Here is a 1,141-nt window from a genome sequence, read left to right as displayed (position 1 = left end):
GTAGCTGACCTGCTTGTTGGGGTTTTAGTTTTGCCTTTTAGCGTGGTACTGGCTGTGAGCTCTTGTTGGTGTCTTGAAGAATTATTCTGTGAGGTGCGAAGCAGATTTGATGCCTTTCTGTGCATATGTTCTATTCTGAACTTGTGCTTTATTTCTGTTGACAGATATTATGCAGTCTGTCAACCTCTGAGGTACAGAACTAAAATAAATGTCCGTGTTATTGTGATCATGATCCTGGTGAGCTGGACTGTTTCTGCTTTAATTGCATTTAGCATCACAATTCTGGGAGTGAACCAAGGACAATCTACAAGAAGGTGCGCTTTATTTCAAAATATACATTTAGCATTTGTGGTAATTGTTTTTGGATTTTATATTCCAGCGATCATAATGTTCACCATCTACTTAAAGATATTGATGGTGGCACAGAGACAGGCATGCAGCATCCAGAACACAACCTGTCAGAGCACAAAGTCTGAAATTAAGAAGGAGAGAAAGTCCACCAAAACTCTGGCTATTGTAATGGGAGTTTTTCTCATCTGTTGGACTCTTTTCTTTCTTTGTATGACCTTTAACCCTTTGAGTAATTACACAATACCTGTTGCTGTGATTGCAGCACTTAAGTGGCTTGGATGGTCAAATTCAATGCTCAATCCATTGGTCTATGCTTTCTTTTACAACTGGTTTCTTTTGACTCATTATTTGTAGTGTTGAAATGTTGGTAATATCATCATTAGTTTGGCATCTCCTTTCTACTGCTTGTCATGTATATATATGCCTTCGTAAAAATTGTCTCTGTACTATGCATCTGTAAAAGTATTTGTAGCTTTCACAATGTTAATTTCTGGCAAAATATATTTCAAGGTGATTTTACTCATTCTAAGGTCTTTTGACTCATTCGAAATGTTGAAATTTCACTAATGACAAAGTTCAGCGTTTAAGTTTAACATCTCTTTTCCACTCCATGTCATATATTTATACCAACATTGTCCCTGCACTGTGCATACAGTGTCTGTATGTACAACTTAGTGCAGCTAGCATCAACAGTATGTATGTTCAGTGTACATATCTGCTTGTGAATAAATGTAGGATCCATCTGTGTCTGAATGTTTGCCTTTGTGAACGATATTTAGTCTTTGACTCT

General features: G+C 37.0%; 1 protein-coding gene across 1 annotated transcript in view; it reads left to right on the top strand.

Annotated features, from left to right (window-relative positions):
• The window catches only part of LOC118340928 (trace amine-associated receptor 1-like), a 2,143-nt gene extending 1,438 nt beyond the window's left edge, over positions 1 to 705 (top strand). Inside the window, exons 2-3 of the mRNA XM_035679091.1 lie at positions 5 to 88; positions 161 to 705. Coding sequence (XP_035534984.1) covers positions 5 to 88; positions 161 to 705 — 629 coding nt within the window. The remainder of the gene's footprint in view (positions 1 to 4; positions 89 to 160) is intronic.
• The last annotated feature ends 436 nt before the right edge of the window (positions 706 to 1,141 follow it).

Source organism: Morone saxatilis, unplaced genomic scaffold (assembly GCF_004916995.1).
Source record: "Morone saxatilis isolate NCDOM2014 unplaced genomic scaffold, NCSU_SB_2.0 Contig7, whole genome shotgun sequence".
Lineage (NCBI taxonomy): Eukaryota > Metazoa > Chordata > Actinopteri > Moronidae > Morone > Morone saxatilis.
Note: the sequence above shows the minus strand (reverse complement) of the source record. Positions and strands in the feature narration are given on the sequence as shown.